At 33.7% G+C, this 12,386-nt stretch overlaps 1 protein-coding gene across 3 annotated transcripts in view; it reads left to right on the top strand.

The window, feature by feature from the left end:
• The first annotated feature begins 1,076 nt into the window (after positions 1 to 1,076).
• LOC138704532 (uncharacterized) overlaps positions 1,077 to 12,386 on the top strand; it is a 64,485-nt gene continuing 53,175 nt past the window's right edge. Inside the window, exon 1 of one of the 3 annotated variants that reach the window (XM_069832516.1) lies at positions 1,077 to 1,314. In XM_069832516.1, the coding sequence (XP_069688617.1) occupies positions 1,288 to 1,314 (27 nt within the window). In that variant the 5' untranslated portion in view covers positions 1,077 to 1,287. The remainder of the gene's footprint in view (positions 1,315 to 12,386) is intronic. The other 2 variants (XM_069832514.1, XM_069832515.1) reach the window with 2 other exon arrangements.

The raw sequence follows: 12,386 nt of genomic DNA on the forward strand, positions 1-12,386 counted from the left end.
TTATGAAATGAATTCCCGTTCAGTGTTTGCAAAACTATCTTGGACTATTATTAGTTAATAAAGAAATATTTATTTTACAGAAATAATATAAATTCTATAGCTACTTAAATGTACAATATCATTTTGTTATATTTTTATTTATCAGTACATCAAAACGAGGTTTTATGCTGTTGGCAGTTGAAAGGAACAATAATCTACTGATCGTAATGAAACATCAGTTACAGATGTCCGATGTCTGCCTTTATTAAAGTTGATTATAGAAAACAGTTGCTAACAAATATAAATGTTGAGCCAAACATAGCAATCATTTTCACAGCCAGCCTGTGTAGTCGTGGATATTATTGCTAATATTTAGTCTTGTAAAACTCAATCATGCTAGTAGTATTATTCAAACTATCTTTAGCCCTTAGGTCACATTGAAGATCAATAAATTCGAGCTGTAAATCGTTAAATGTTAAATGTTATGTTCCGTCTTTTAGATTCCTCCATACTGTATTGTATATAGCAGTAGGTAAGTAACGTGAAACAGTTACTGAGAATAGGCCTACACACTGCACTCCACTGATAACTGAGTGGTCGTTTCCCTCTCCTCTACCTATAGCAAGTCTTTGCCATTCTGACGTATCTTCCTCTCCGTTTCGGCGAGCGATAAACACAGCTCTCCCGCTCCGAAGGAGCGCGCGCGCTCGTTGAGTGCTGTTTGTGCAGGTATGCCTTAAATCCTACATCAGCCTCGGAGATCCTTACTACCCCCAAGAATTCATACTAGGCTATTTTTAACTAGTGAAGATGATGGGTGGAATGAGGGAAGTGGGGACGAATAGAAAGAGAAATAGGAATGTCACGAGAAGCCCACTGCAATGTCTTCCAACGCGATCAGACGGGCTCGAATCCGGGCCTCAGGCCTATTACAACTAGCCGCTGCTGCGTGAAAGATTCCAAAGCGGAGTCCCTTTGTTTACATCTGACGACTTGCGTGAGCCTCTTGACCGGAAGCTGGGGCAAGAGGAGGGGCGGTGGGCACCGTGCACCCAAGGACACGCAGGGAAAGAACGGGGCGGGAATGACCCCGGAGTCCGCGAAGGGTCCGTTACCGCGAGGTTCATCATCGGATGGGAAATACCCGGCGGGAGAGAGGGACAGATGATTCAATCGGATTACAAAAATATGTTAGCACGTACTACTCCATTGTTTGCTAAGTTGTGATCGGTCGGCCGCGCGGGCATGGCTTTCCAGACGCAGACGCTCGAGGATTGCCGCCCCAGTCTGCAGGCATCGCCTCCCTGAATGGACACCCTCGCCGCCGGACTGAAGGTAGGTCCAGTGAGCAACTCGTGATATGTCATGTCATATGATGGCAGATCTACTAACACTTCGAGGACTGTGTCTATGTATGGTTCAATGGCGTGGCAATACTCTATTTCTACTTTCTTGTTGTAATTCTTGATCAAATTCAATGAAATACACGTGCATGAAACAGAAAAGTGGTTTCTGGCATGTCATCTTTTTGTACTCAACGATTTCTCCTAAGCTTTTGGACGAATTTTTATTTCATACGTGAATTTATTATTAGAATGGTGTACATGTAATAATAATAATAATAATAATAATAATAATAATAATAATAATAATAATAATAATAATACAATTGAACTATGTTGAACTTTTTTCATAAACATCATTCTAAGTATAAAGATAAATAGAAAGATTTCATAACACTAGACGAAATACTGTATGTTATCTCTTTATTTGAGCCAAAATACAGTAAAAAATCTGGACAAATTCATTCTTCATATCTGTCGTCCATTTGCAAAAGGGGACATGTCAAAATAGCAAAATGTTGGGGGGGGGGGGAAAACTATAAGTTAACAAATTAAAATGTTCATATATTTATTTTTTCTAATTAGATCACTATGGGTACATACATTCAGGATCCATGAACATTTTAATTTTTTCAGTCTGTTAAGGTTTTTTTGCGATTTCCCAACACTTTATCATTTTGGACGAGTCCCCTTTTGCAAATCGAAGACAGATATTATGGGCCAAGATTATACAACCAGTTTATCAAAATAAATCCCGAATTAAGTAACATTAATAATAACATTTTCAGTAATAGAATTAATATTATTTTATTTAAATTTAAATTATCCATTATTTAACCTTTTTTGTATACATATCTTTTTCTTTACTTTTTTTTTCGACTAGTGTTTCTTTCTCAATTTCTACATAAAATTATAATTGTATCACTTAACTTTAGTATCATATTATGTAACTGGAACTGTTTTAAGCTCTTTTGGATGCAAGCTATATATTTTTAATATGTATATAATTTGTAATTTTAATAAATTAAATGTTCAATAATAATAATAATAATAATAATAATAATAATAATAATAATAATAATAATAGTCATGACTAGGATATAAAGTAAGGATTGTTACGTGAACAATTTCCGGTATGCAAAGGTAATATAACTAATAATAAAAAAATAATGGATATCTTAAATTAACAATACATAAAGCCGATTTAGTTCATTAAATACCGACAATTTTACTCTTGCGACTATTCAGTATTACGTAGAATAAAGTGGAAAATTAAGCGGTGTAGTCCAAATGCCTATTGAATTAAAAAGAAAAGAAACTTGATTATTATTGCTATTATTATTATTATTATTATTATTATTATTATTATTATTATTATTATTATTATATAGAAAACTGTTCTGTTCTTGCCACCTCCAGCCAAATGGTTACATAGGTTGAAAAGTTTCTATTTCTTAAAGCATTGGTGGTCACTATCCCCTTATTTACTTTTTCATTACCACTGCCATCATATTTTATGTGTCCTCTCTGGCAGGCAGAGTGTTAAAGATGTAGAGAAATACTGTGTTGATGAAAATATCGAATTTTATGTGTTGCATTTTTCATGCTTGCTTCCTCTGATCAGGTGATTAGGTAGTGACAAATTCCTTTTACTTGAAGCATTTTTAGTCACTAGTTACAAACCTTCTTGTCTATTCTTCTTTATATGAAGTGTAGAGAAAATATTGTTATAATAAAAATGTCGATTTATAAGTGTTAAGAAAATATACGGTTGGATTTTTCATGTTTGCCTCCTCCGACCACATGAGTGGACAAATAGTGACGAGTTCCTATTTTTTTAAGTATTAGTTATCACCAGTTATAATTCTTCATTATACTAAGTGTACAGAAAATATAAGTGATATTGAAAATATCGATTTTTCTGTATTAGGAAAGTACATGTTCGAAACATTCAACATACTTTACAAAAATGTTGTAGATGTACGCTTCTTTGTTCACTGGCGAATTCAAAGGATGGCCTGGGGAAGATAATTTCTCTCATAGAAATATTTTTTTCCGAATATAATTGAAATGAAAATTAACAACGATTTATTATTTATTTTTTCTTGTACCTATCTAGAAAAATCAGATTTTGATTCTTATAGTAGCAGCAGCAGCACTAGCAGTAGTAGTAGTATATTATTTTAATAACGCAACGCTTTCAATTGCGGATATTATTGGGCGTCGAAATTCAACATGGGGGTTAATTGGCTGATAGTGCTTTTGTTTACTAAAGTTCTCTTATAGTGACTTATAGACTAGAACTATAATTTTATTACAACTAATCATTCGAACCTAGAAGCTTTTGGGCCTCACCATTTAGCGGTCTTTGACACTCAATAATAATAATAATAATAATAATAATAATAATAATAATAATAATAATAATAATAATAATAATTTAATAATGACTATTTCGTTTGTATGGCGTCATTCCATTTTCGGCCAATGAAGTGTAATGACATTTTGAATTCCAACCAATCACAGCCATACATCGCGATAATTTCTGCATGGTCGTTCTTCTGTTTAGTCAGTGTCACCAACTGTTTCCACGTAAGTCGATAAGCATGAATCCATTGTACTAAATAAAGTGCGAAATCCTACTTCCACATCTACATCTTCTAATTCGATGTCCATTGTATCTAAAGAAAATGACACTCCTTCATAACAATTGTTCATTTAATTAATGTATTAATCAGGTTTTTTGTAATTATACTATAAAATGTTTAAATTAAATTATGATTTCAGCAGATAATGAAAACGCATTTCTGTTATAATAAAAAGAGAAAAGCGCAGTACATGTAATTAACATTTTTAAACCTATATTTCGCTTTTCTCAATTGGCATTACTGAATGACTTTCAATTTCTTTATTGCAGTAATCGATATTCATCTATTTCGACTTCACAATGTCTGAATAGGTTAAGTATTCATAAATATACAATTATTAACATTTTGTGAGCGCTTTGCTCGTGGATTTATCGGTAAATCTCAGACTTCTTGTGACTTGTGACATTACTATAGATAAAATCACAATTATTATAAATAATAAAACAGATATTCTACTTACTAGTACAAGCGTAAGCTTCATTACAACTGAAGTATCATTTCAGAGAAAGCAATGCTACATAATCTCACAGACAAAAAAATCTAGCTGATATTGCTATATCAAATATACGCAACCTTTAAATCATATCAGACGAAAAATCCACCAAATACTCGTACGGACATCTAGCTGATGAAATGAATATATTCTGGACCAAATAACGTACATCTAATCTCAAGCGGGAAATATTCAACAGTCTAGTAGCCTATATACAGTCACGAAGCTTGAGGTGATGAGAGTACTAGGAACAATAGACTGTGCCGGTATTATTTCGCATTGTCTGTGATGAGGCGATAAAGCGATCCTAGTAGTTAGCAACTATCTATGGATGCGTATTCCCTATGTATTGCGTTTTGTGACTGTATATACCAGACTCTGGATATTCCAATAAAAGGTACACAGAACCCTAAAGAATATTGGACTATACTCAACTGCATGCGTCCGCCATTCTATCGACATGTGCCGTAGTCAGTTGCATAAAGTGAGCAATAGAAAGGAAACAATATTCATGCGACCGTTTCTGTCACCCACAAAATATCACACAGACTGAAAAGCAATGGTAATAGTTACAGTAAAATTATAAATTAGTTGTTGAATTCAGACAAATGTAGAAGCCGTTTTGTGAGAGCCATATCTTTATTCACAGAAATATTCCGACTTCATGGCTCCAGACAGGCCAGACAAATGTTGCTGGTGAGATTGTTATTTGTGCGGACTGATATAAACAAGGGAGCAGCCTGTGGTCTAGTTTTATATTGTATGATACCCCGCATTTTCTGGGAACTGCTGCTATCTTCAGAACACGCCGTCGTCGGTCTGCTTGTGGTAAACCGCTGCCATCACCGAGGGCGTTCAACACGAGGCCACTCTGCCGCCCTCTTACCGGAAATTACGACTTTCTCTTCTTATTAGACTTTGACTTTTGATTGTATTTCACTAATACTCGACTGATATTTAAACTTTTGTGAAATAAACCAAATTACTGTACTCTGAATGAACTATATTTGGACAATACGTTTTAAATTCACTGTGCGCCGTTATTCCGGATGAATAATTGTCTTACTTACTTACTGGCTTTTAAGGAACCCGGAGGTTCATTGCCGCCCTCACATAAGCCCGCCATTGGTCCCTATCCTGAGCAAAATTAATCCATTCTCTATCATCATATCCCACCTCCCTCAAATCCATTTTAATATTATCTTCCCATCTACGTCTCTGCCTCCCTAAAGGTCTTTTTCCCTCCGGCCTCCCAACTAACACTCTATATGCATTTATGGATTCACCCATACGTGCTACATGCCATGCCCATCTCAAACGTCTGGATTTAATGTTCCTAATTATGTCAGGTGAAGAATACAATGCGTGCAGTTCTGTGTTGTGTAACTTTCTCCATTCTCCTGTAACTTCATCCGTCTTAGCCCCAAATATTTTTCTAAGAATCTTATTCTCAAACACCCGTAGTCTCTGTTCCTCTCTCAGAGTGAGAGTCCAAGTTTCACAACCATACAGAACCGGTAATATAACTGTTTTATAAATTCTAACTTTCAGATTTTTCGACAGCAGACTGGATGATAAAAGTTTCTCAACCGAATAATATCAGGCTTTTCCCATATTTATCCTGTGTTTAATTTCCTCCCGAGTATCATTTATATTTGTTACTGTTGCTCCCAGATATTTTCAGGATTTACTTCCAAACCTATCTCTTTACTTGCTTCAAGTAAAATTCCCGTATTTGCCCTAATCGTTTGTGGATTTTCTCCTAACATATTCACGTCATCCGCATAGACAAGCAGCTGATGTAACCCGTTCAATTCCAAACCCTCTCTGTTAACCTGGACTTTCCTAATGGCATACTCTAGAGCAAAGTTAAAAAGTAAAGGTGATAGTGCATCTCCCTGCTTTAGCCCGCAGTGTATTGGAAATGCATCTGACAGAAACTGACCTACACGAACTCTGCTGTACGTTTCACTGAGACACATTTTAATTAATCGAACTAGTTTCTTGAGAATACCAAATTCAATAAGAATATCATATAAAACTTCTCTCTTAATCGAATGAATAATTGTCTTGTGGATATAAATCGAATGTGTACATAATTCGTATAATATTTAAGGGAAATAGTTGTGCGAAGTGTCTGATTTAAATCGTTCATTTTTGCTTAAGCAGGCCAAATAACAGTCGAGATATGTGGAAGATATTTGAAGGGTTCAGAGCCATAGTGGGCCAAGCGCCATTTATTAAAAACGGAGAAAGCAAGGGTTAAAGTTAAGTGAATACCATAGTTTAATGAAGATTGACATATCATTTAGTTTTAATGTGTATACTTTATACTACTTGCTATATGTTTCCATTGAATTATGGTAATAACTTCATTTTAACCCTTGTTTTCTACGGTTTTAGTAAATGGCGCTTGGTCCACTATGATTCTGAACCCTTCATTTAGGCGAAATTAGGAGTTTGTATAACGTTCACTGACATCATCACGTGATTTTTACAAATTTTAGTCTTCGTATGATAATTTTATGTTAAACACATGCTGTCAATCGGTTATCTTAATTATTTATTTTCTTTCCCCTCTCCAACGTTTATTCCAGTCTTGGATAATGTTTTATCGAGTTTTTTTATTGTTCCTACAACACACGTTACTCTACATCCAATCCTCGAAATTAATTATTTTGTTTTGTTTCATTCGGAAGAAGCAAAGTATATTTAAACAACATACAGTGCAGAATTGTAACACAATTTATTGATTTATTTCAGTATACACTAACATACCAATAAAAGAAACACTACACATGTTGCTGAATGTGAGGTTGGGCGTCGTCTTGTATAAGATAAGATTTCCAATGTCATGATCCTGTAATTTACGTATCGTATAATCTTGTAAATTGCTAAAGTAACGCTGTCCACTAATCGTCAGAATGCCTCTCTGCCCATCCTTAATGTCTTCAAAGAAATGCGCTATTACAAAATATGACGTGCAAACACAACAAACAGCAACTCTCACATCATACAGTATAGACCTAATCTCGTAGGACATTATTCAGTTTCTGCAGTAAGTGGTTCATTGACAATCAGACCCAACACGAAATGAGTAAGGCCTAAGTTTGCTGAAAAATGATATGATACGATATGATATAATATGATATGATATGATATGATATGATATATGATATTATGATATGATATGATATGATATATGATATGGATATGATATGATATGGATATGATATGATATATGATGTGGTATATGATATGATATGGATATGATATGGCTATGATATGATATGATATATGATATGATATGATATATGATATGATATGAATGATATGGATATGATATGATATATGATATGATATGATATATGATATTATGATATGATATGATATGGATATGATATGATATGATATGATATGATATATGATATGGATATGATATGATATGGATATGATATGATATATGATATGATATGGATATGATATGGCTATGATATGATATGAATGATATGGATATGATATCTTATATGATATGATATGATATGATATGATATGATATGATATGATATGATATGATATATATGATATGATATGATATATGATATGGATATGATATGATATGGATATGATATGATATGGATATGATATGGCTATGATATGATATGATATATGATATGATATGAATGATATGGATATGATATCTTATGGATATGATATGATATGATATATGATATTATGATATGATATGATATGGATATGATATGATATATGGATATGATATATGATATGATATATGATATGGATATGATATGATATATGATATGATATATGATATGATATGGATATGATATGGCTATGATATGATATATGATATGATATGAATGATATGGATATGATATGATATGATATGGGTATGATATGATATGATATGATATGGATATGATATGATATGATATGGATATGATATTATATGATATGGATGATATGATATGGATATGATATGATATATGATATGATATGATTTATGATATGATATGATATGATGTGATATGATATGATATGGATGTGGTATTATATGATATGGATATGATATGATATGATATGATATGATATATGATATGATATGATATATGATACGATACGATACGAGACGAGACGATACGAGATGAGAGGATACGATACAATACGAGATGAGACGCTACGATACGATACGATATGATATGATATATGATATTTGTCAGTCAACTTTATATTTTACAGTTATGATGGACCATCATATTTCTGCTTTTCGATCCACCTGTTTAATACACACTAATCTTTTTTATTAATATATTCATTTGCCAAGCATTTTTTGATTACTTCCTATTCATCTATTTTAACTGAATTGCTATATATCCCTCCCTATCGATCCTCTTCTATTTTCTCTCATACCTAGTCTGCCTCCTTCCCATTTCTCGCTTTCGTACTAAATAATATTGCATATTCCTTTCCTTAATAAATCACATTATTTATTCATTTTCTTCTCTTCTCTCAAATCTACCTACTCTTAATCATTCTTTTCCAGCTATTTGCTCCTAAATTAATTGTTTACATTTCCCTTATCTCTATTTTACAACATTTACATCATTCTTTTTCTACTATTCTATCATATATATATATATATATATATATATATATATATATATATATATATATAAATTCTGATCAGGAAGAGTAAAAGGAATTGGTTGAGTAACTGCGTGAGAAGAAACTGCCTACTGAAGGATGCACTGGAAGGAATGGTAAACGGGAGAATAGTTCGGGGTAGAAGAAGATATCAAATCATAGACGACATTAAGATATAGTGATCATATAAGAAAACAAAAAGGAAGGCAGAAAATAGGAAATATTGTAGAAAGCTGGGTTTGTAGTGAAAGACCTGCCCTTGGGTAGAACACTAAATGAATAAATGAATTAATATGTAAATTCCTGGAAGAATAAAATAAGATGCTTTGGAGATGCAGAAATTAGATTTTCAAATTATTACGGAAAGAGGCTTATATGTTTTCAGCGTTCCTAATATCGTCCCCTGCAAGGCAAAGTACCGTAAGCGCCACTTTTACCGAAAATGAGTAGTGGTGCTTAGGTTAAATTGACTAATACTGCGCTTGGACTGGAAAAGTTCCCTGAGCCCCAATAATTTTTCCCTCTGATAAGTTGGTTTAAAGTTTGACTACCATATCCACCACCATATTGGATAAGTACTGTAACTGCCTCTTCTGTAAAGTTAGCAAAATTGTGCATACGATATTCTGCCTTGGAGGGGACGATATGCAAAATCTCGTTTTGGTCATGTTTTTTGTCTATATAAAGTGATATTATCGTAGATCATTAGTCAAATATCATTCATATTCAGTATACAAAAGTATATTTGAGCCGTTGAAAGCAGAAGTGGTGTAAGTCAAAAATGGGTAATGAGGGTTAAAGTAAACATTCTGTAAAATACAGCGCAAAGTAGCAATTAATATTCAATTTATATAAACTATTAGTAGTCAGTGGATAGCACGAAGGACATATTAATTGCTACTTTGCGCTGTATTTTACAGAATTTTTACTTTATACCTCATTACTCAATTTTGACTTACACCACTTTTGCTCTGAACGGCTCATTTGTCTGATAATGCACATGAAGTATAACATATTACAGTAAAGAATTTAATGGTTCATTATTTAAATCAGAGATACATAATTAATGGCGACTCATTCTAGAACAAAGCCATAAGTTTTCTTCGTAATTTTATCCACTACGCAGAAATATAAGAAAATAATTATTCATCATCATCATCATCATTATCATCTTCTTCTTTTTCTTCTTGCAAGGCTTATGTTCATAAGTATTCAGATGTATATCATTTATTCTAAAATTTTGTCTTTTGTTGAAATACCAGCATGTAACAACATCATCTATATACATATTAAAAAGAATGGACAAGGGACATACCTGTCTCAGTCCTTGATTAATTAAAATTTCATTCCGAGATTGTTTATCACATTCCTAATTAAGATTTTAGTTTACACATATAAGTATTACAAAGAGAATTATTTACATCTTTCATTGCAAAGAGAAAATATATTATTCTCTGAAAATAATGTAGGTTACTGACTGTAAAAATACCTACGTTTGTTGCAGCATTACTGCAGTCTAGTATATACAGTCACGAAGCTCAATACGAGGGAATATGCATCCATAGACAGTTGCTAACCACTAGGATCGCTACTATCGCCTCATCACAGATAATGCGAAATAGTACCGGCACAATCTATTGTTCCTACTTCCTCTCACAATTCAAGCTTCGTGACTGTATATACTAGACTGTGCCATTATCATTAAACAGTATGTAAATGCTGCGATAATTTTACAAAAAATATTTCGATTGTTGCTAATGTGTATAAAGCGAAGTTTACAACAATCGCTTTGTCGGTATTTTTAAGTTCATGAAGTATTTTTATTTTACAAGATTACGACCTTAGTTCTCTTCTGAGAATTTACCTTTATATTACGCGTTCATCAGCACTTATCTCGCAATCTTTTTGCACTTAATGTTCGATACTCGGCATTTGACCAATTTGATAGATTTCTTGTAAATTCATTGTATCACTTCAAAGTATTTGACGCGTTTTAGTATCCAGCACGTCTCCATCTTCCACGGAACCGGTCTCTTAAAATTTTCCAGCAAGCCTTCGGAGCGAAGACAGATTATAGGGTCCACGCCTTACACCATTTATATGTAGTTATAAATCTTCTCTGGACGTAAGCAAATTCTCTATTACTCCCATAATAACACTCAATAAGGTAAATTTGCGCCTACAGAAATAAAACCGCAATAACCCATACAAAAGTAGCTTGAATAACTTTGATTAATTACATTTCGAAATAAAATACCGCAGAGGAAATGAAATTAAACAAATGAGAACTGTTTTGCGACCTTAAAAGCCGTTTTCTCGTAAAAGAAAGGGCACTGTTATGTTCATGTACGAGTAAATCACGTTTTTAACAAACCACATTTTAAAGTGTACTGATCTTCGAATGTATGTAGCTCTATATACAGTATGATCCGTTTAGGTATGGATAATATTAATTTATTATTATAAAGGTGTTATGATTGTAGGCCATGTATTGTGGGTCCCTATCACCACGGCATGGCGCGTCCTCAGGTTGCGGATAGAGGAGACGGCCTCCAGATATGGAGGGTAGCTGCGAATATATTGAATAAGCAGTCGTGGACAGCCGATAAGGGGTGGTCCTCCAGCTTGGGGGTTGGGCGAAGGGCTAACAACCCATCACCGTAAAAAACAGCTTGTTACGTATCCCTATAATAAGCCTCGGAATAGGCAGAACTGCACGCATTGTATTCTTCACCTGACATAATTAGGAACATTAAATCCAGACGTTTGAGATGGGCAGGGCATGTAGCACGTATGGGCGAATCCAGAAATGCATATAGAGTGTTAGTTGGGAGACCAGAGGGAAAAAGACCTTTAGGGAGGCCGAGACGTAGATGGGAGGATAATATTAAAATGGATTTGAGGGAGGTGGGGTATGATGATAGAGACTGGATTAATCTTGCACAGGATAGGGACCGCTGGCGGGCTTATGTGAGGGCGGCAATGAACCTTCGGGTTCCTTAAAAGCTATTTGTAAGTAAGTAAGTAAGTAAGTATGATTGTAGGAAAAATTTCTTGCTGGTTGTATTATGATTAAAAGATGGGAGTTTACATAACAATAACAATGAAAGTTTACGTTCAACACATTTCGAGGTATAATCCAACAACTTAATTTAAGTTTGTAATCGATAATACTATTAATTTTGTTAGATAAATAATCCAATGATGTTATCGATACAAGTCTGCTAATGCACCCATTGTGTCCTAGATGGCTATGTA

The sequence above is a fragment of the Periplaneta americana genome, chromosome 8, assembly GCF_040183065.1.
Source record: "Periplaneta americana isolate PAMFEO1 chromosome 8, P.americana_PAMFEO1_priV1, whole genome shotgun sequence".
Lineage (NCBI taxonomy): Eukaryota > Metazoa > Arthropoda > Insecta > Blattodea > Blattidae > Periplaneta > Periplaneta americana.